At 61.0% G+C, this 5,235-nt stretch overlaps 1 protein-coding gene across 3 annotated transcripts; it reads left to right on the top strand.

The window, feature by feature from the left end:
• The first annotated feature begins 22 nt into the window (after positions 1-22).
• Positions 23-5,046, top strand: LOC116799117 (cathepsin L1-like). 3 transcript variants are annotated; one of them, XM_032711969.1, is made up of 8 exons: positions 23-705; positions 2,601-2,726; positions 2,869-2,991; positions 3,470-3,619; positions 3,859-4,083; positions 4,165-4,327; positions 4,470-4,584; positions 4,837-5,046. In XM_032711969.1, the coding sequence occupies exons 1-8, from the start codon at positions 703-705 to the stop codon at positions 4,934-4,936; spliced, it is 1,005 nt and encodes a 334-aa protein (XP_032567860.1). In that variant the 5' UTR covers positions 23-702; the 3' UTR covers positions 4,937-5,046. The 3 variants fall into 3 exon arrangements, with proteins under 3 accessions (XP_032567860.1, XP_032567859.1, XP_032567861.1); XM_032711968.1 differs by having other exon boundaries at positions 2,538-2,726; XM_032711970.1 differs by lacking the exon at positions 23-705 and having other exon boundaries at positions 2,673-2,726; positions 2,835-2,991.
• Positions 5,047-5,235: the final 189 nt, after the last annotated feature.

Genomic DNA, 5,235 nt, shown 5'->3' with positions numbered 1-5,235 from the left:
CGGTGGTGGTGCTTTGGGGAGGGAGGGAATGGCAGCTGCTCCCACAGCCAGAGTGGCTCTGGTGAGAGCCAAGTGCTCTGTTCCTTTCTGTGCCGAGCAGTGGAGAGAATATTAAATCCCTGATGTTCCTCGGGGGAAGCACAATCCCAGCAACTGAGGGCTGGGAATCCTGGGCTGTGTTCCTGGCTGGGGATGGGCACCTCACCCCACACCCCATATCTCTCCCGTGGGATTTAGGGGCTCTGATCCCACGCTGGATCCCACAGGAGCTGCTTTTTGCAGAGCTGGGCCTGCCTCTGCTCGCCCTCAAAGCTTCCCAAACCTGGCCTTGCCTCCTCCACGGGAGCCAGGCATTAATTAGCCCTCTGTTAATGCCCTGAGGATGCTGCCTGAGGCTTGTTTTAAATGCAAAGCTCCTTACAGCTGGAGCATTTTGTCTCCTGAAGACAACTGGGAGCACATCTCCCCCTCCCCGACCCCTTCTCGTCCCCGTGCCCAAATAATTGTCCCAATTATTGCAGTTTGTTGTTTTGGTTTCTACAACCCAACCCCGGATGCGGGTTTTGAGGCCGGAGGGGCGGAAGGAGGGACGTGATGGAGGGAAAAGTTGCAGCTCTCTGAGGGGTCTGTAAGAGCAACCTGCAGCCAGCAAAGCTGCTCCCCCCCTCCCTGCCACCCTCACAGCCGGGTGGGTGCCTGAGGATGGTAAGAAGCTTTTATTTTTGCAGGGGTTGTTGCTTTCCAGTCTTAATTTAAACTGCTTTTTTTCCTGTCCCCGAAAAGCCAAGTGTTTCTTAAAATGTCTTTAAAACGCTCTTGTCTAGAAGAGGTTGCAGATCTCTCGGCTCCTCTGATCCCCCCCCAGCTCGCTGCAGGATTGTTTGGAGCCCTGAAGAGGGGTTGCTTGTCTTCTTTTGGAGGGGGGGGGGTTGAGAATCCCGAGAGGAATTAAGTGGGAAATCTGCCTCCCGCAATCCTGAGCTATTCCATATGGAACAGGCTCTGTCGGGGGATTGAAACACAAATGATGTGGGAGGTCCCCGCCCCGTCATCCCGAGGGAAAGGTAGCGGGAATAGGGAGCAGCTGGGTGTGCTGGGTGGAGGATTTGCAGCTGGAGGATGAAGTTGAGATAATTTCCTGAGCAGTAACAACGGGGAGGAAGCGGTGGGTGCTGGGGAAACTGGGCAAAAACGACTCTTCCTCAAGAATTTGGGACTTGAGAGTGGCTCGGGAGGCATTTCTCCCGCAAAAACCCACCCTGCGGGGCTTTATTTTTAGGTGGAGGACGTGGAGGGGAGAACAGATGTTCTCGAGGGCTTATTTTTAAAACAAAACTCGCTCCTCGAGCTACAGAATTAGCTCGGAAAAGTCACTCCTTGCCCTGAAAGATGCTCTCACGGAAAACTCCCCGGCATCTCCATTCCCGGAGTGGGCGGGATAAAGGTGCGACGGCGGCTCTCGCTCTCGGAGAGCCACGTCAGTGGAAACTCGGGGGGGCTGGGGGTGTCTCAGGCATTTGATCTCTGGCCTGGGCCGTGCAGGCAGCACCCCCAAAATACCTGGAGTGGCTCAGAAATCCCAGGGTCCCCCGGAGGAGGTGTGGGGTATCCAGGGAAAGCACGAGGGGCTGTGGTGGAAGGGGCTGGGCCGGGTCGGGCCTTGTGTGTCTGTGCTGGCCGAAAGAAAGGGTGTAAATTGATCTTGGAAAATCCTCACGGAGGGATTTTGGTGGAGCACGTCCACACAGGCACCCCAGGACAGATGGGAGGCTTCAGGCCTGGGTGTGGAGCAGCAGCTTCTCAGCCTCTGGAGAGAAAACTCCTCTCTCTGGTTCCATCTCCAGCCGCTCTCTCGGAGGCTGGTGCGGATTTCTGGGGCATTTCCAGTGAAAACGGCTCCATCCAGTGGGGTCATCGCAGCTCCTGCTCTGCTGGGCTCTGCCTCGGGTCCCAAAGCCTCTCTGGGTTGGAGCTGGGATCATGGAATCACAGAATGGTTTGGGTTGGAAGGGACCTTGGAGATCCTCTTGTTCACCCCTCGTGTTGGGTTGTCCCCCATGAACACAGCTCCTGCTCCAGAGGGGTCCGGACACGACCCCTCATCCTTTTGCTTGGGGCCCCATCCTGCTGGAGCTGAGTTCCTGGGAAGGGTCCATCACCTGCTCCTTCATGGTGCTGGGAGAGACGGTGTGGGAAGGAGGAGGAAACCAGCAGGATTTTGCACAAAAGGAACAGGGAGAGGCCGTGGGGTGCTCGGGGGGACAACCAGCCCCGTCCCTGCCGCCCTCACTGCCCTTCTGCCGGGATTTGCCTCCTCCCACCCTCCAAGCTCTGCTCTCTCCCAAAGCTGCTCCTTCCTCTCCCAAAAAGGGCAGTTAAATGCCACCCAAAGGGCGGCTGAGACCTCCTAAAGCTCCTGTCAAACAGCAGCGAGGCCGCGCAGGAGCTGATCCAGCTGATGGAACCAACGTGTCACTCTCCCCTCTGGCTCGGCCGCTCTGTTTGCCTTTCCCTGCCTCCCCCCTCCTCTAATCCAGGCTGGAACTGCTCCCAGGGCTCAGCTTGAGGCCCCCCTGACCTCACTCTCACCGTCCCCCCAGCTGGGAGCCCTGGCTGTGACTCTGGGGGTGCTGCTGGCCCTGCTGGGCTGCGCTGCCGCCCCAGATCCCGCCCTGGAGGAGGCCTGGGAAGAGTGGAAGAGTCTCCATGCCAAGGAGTATCCAGGGGTAGGTCCTGCTGCCCTCAAACTTCCCAGTACATGCTGGGGTGGGTTCTGGAGGATCTCACCCAGAGCCACCCGTGTGCACCCACATCCCGTGTCCCCACGCTCCCAGGGGACATTCCCGATCCTTCTGATCCTTGTGGCAGGAGGATGAGACCTTCCGCAGGGAGATCTGGGAGAAGAACCTGCTCCACATCCAGCAGCACAACTGGGAGGAGGCGCAGGGGAAGCACAGCTACCGCCTGGCCATGAACCACTTTGGGGACCTGGTACCTGCTGACACCTTCCCTGGGGACCCCTCGGAGCACCCAGGGCTGGATCGGGGGATCAGAGACCTCTTGGGCCACCCAGGGCTTGATCTGGGGATTGGGGACCCCTCAGTGCACTCCAGGCTGCATCAGGGGATTGGCAATCCCCTGGGGCACCCAGGGTTTGATCTGGGGGATCAGAGACCTCTTGGGCCACCCAGGGCTTGATCTGGGGATTAGGGATCCCTCAGCGCACCCAGGGCTTGGTCTGGAGATTGGGGACCCATTGGAGCACCCAGGGCTGGATATTGGGATCAGAGACCCCCTGGTGTACCCAGGGCTTGATCCAGGGACTGGGTACCCCCAGCCCCTTCCATGAGGAGCTGCAGGTGCCCCTGGGGCCGGGCTGCTTCCCGGGGGTCGGTGGCTGGTGGGGCCCTATGGTGCTGCCAGGGGGGTACCCTTGGCATCCCATGGGTTTTCCTTTGGTGACCTGCAGACAAACGAGGAGTTTAAGCGGCTCCTGAACGGCTTCGTCCCGGCGCAGCAGGAGGAGCCAGGGCCGGTCTTCCGAGCCTCGGCGACCCTGAAGACCCCGGTGAGCGTGGACTGGCGGGTCAAGGGCTACGTGACACCCGTGAAGAACCAGGTGGGCACAGGGTGGGGGCTCTGGGCAGGGCTGTGGGAGTCTGGGCAGCAGAACTGAGCAGCAGCATCCTCCCAATCCCCCAAATCCTCTGGGCGACCCTGAGGAGCAGCTCCCGTGGTTTTGGCCACTGTGACTTTGTAGCTGAGACCAGCACTGGGGGGGGGCGGCCACAGAGTCCCTGCCTGGGGGGTTTTGGGGCAGTGCCGTGACCCCCCCCTTGCGGTTCCCACCTCACCCAGGGGTTCTGCGGGTCCTGCTGGGCGTTCAGTGCCACGGGGGCCTTGGAGGGGCTGATGTTCAAGCGGACGGGGAAGCTGGTGGTGCTGAGCGAGCAGAACCTCATCGACTGCACCCAAAAGCTGGGCAACCGCGGCTGCTGCGGTGGCCACATGGAACAGGCCTTCCAGTACGTGCGCGACAACGGCGGCCTCAACTCGGAGCGTGTCTACCCCTACGTGGGCACGGTGAGGGACAGCAGGGCACCCGGGGCCGGGGCAGAGCAGTGCCGGCGTGTCCTGGCCGTGGTGACACCCTCCCGCTCTCAGGACAACTCCCGCTGCCGATACAACCCCCGGGACAAGGCGGCCAACTGCTCCGGCTTCGTGAGGGTGGTGCAGGGCAGCGAGGAGGCCCTGGTGCAGGCGGTGGCCACCGTGGGCCCGGTGTCGGTGTCGGTGGACGCCAGCTCCTTTCGCTTCTACAAGTCGGGTACCGTGTGCTCCCCGTGGCGTGGGGGGGTGAATTGAGGCAGGGCTGGGCTGTTGAGCTTCCCCAGGGGAATGGGACCCACCACCCCGAGGAGAAGGGAGCGGGGCCAGCCCCCGGCTCAGCCCAGCTCTGCTCTTCCCAGGCATCTTCGGCTGCGGCTCCGGCAGCTGGAGAACGAACCACGCCATGCTGGCCGTGGGCTACGGCACAGCCCGGGTGGGTGGGCACAACCTCAGCTACTGGATCCTAAAGAACAGGTGAGGGCTGAGCACATTCCCCCAAACCCACTGCCCCTCCTGCTCCCACGCCACAGAATCGTGGGGTTATCCGGGTTGGAAAAGCCCTCTAACATCAACCACTAACCCTGCTCTGCCAAGGCCTGCACTAACCCATGGCCCTATCCCATGGGACCTCTGGGGGCTCTGGTTCCCCTCCTTGTCTCTCCTCGAGCCAGGGCTGTTCCCCGTGCCCGGGATCAAGGAGGAGCTCACTCCCGTCTTTTCCTGCAGCTGGACAGAGATGTGGGGAGAGCAGGGCTACATGTTCCTGCTGAAGGACGCTGGCAACCAGTGTGGGGTGGCCAACCAGGCCAGTTACCCCCTGCCCTGAGCCAGGACAGCCCCCCTCCCTGCCCCAGCTGAGCTTCCACGGCTGTTTCCTTCTGGGAATGGGGCTTTTCTTCGTGTGCAGCAAGAAGCAATTAAAAGTGGCATGGTTAATTGGCCTTGTCATGGAATCCATGTGGAATGGTTTGGGTTGGAAAGGACCATAATGCTCATCTTGTTTCCCCACGGCCCCATGGCCCCCTTGCCCCCTGTTCCCACAGCCCCCTGTCCCTGTGGTCCCTTGCCCCCTGTTCCCACAGCCCACTGTCCCTGTGGTCCCTTGTCCCTGTAGGCCCCTGACGC

Source organism: Chiroxiphia lanceolata, chromosome 27 (assembly GCF_009829145.1).
Source record: "Chiroxiphia lanceolata isolate bChiLan1 chromosome 27, bChiLan1.pri, whole genome shotgun sequence".
Classification (NCBI taxonomy): Eukaryota; Metazoa; Chordata; class Aves; order Passeriformes; family Pipridae; genus Chiroxiphia; species Chiroxiphia lanceolata.
The sequence above is the reverse complement of the archived record's forward strand: the minus strand, read 5'-3'. Positions and strand labels throughout refer to the sequence as shown.

What these genes read in the sequence shown, in the direction of transcription:
- LOC116799117 (XM_032711968.1), top strand. An exon ending in TCTACCCCTACGTGGGCACG is followed by an intron (nt 4,084 to 4,164) that starts GTGAGGGACAGC and finishes TCCCGCTCTCAG; the next exon opens with GACAACTCCCGCTGCCGATA. An exon ending in CTTTCGCTTCTACAAGTCGG is followed by an intron (nt 4,328 to 4,469) that starts GTACCGTGTGCT and finishes TGCTCTTCCCAG; the next exon opens with GCATCTTCGGCTGCGGCTCC.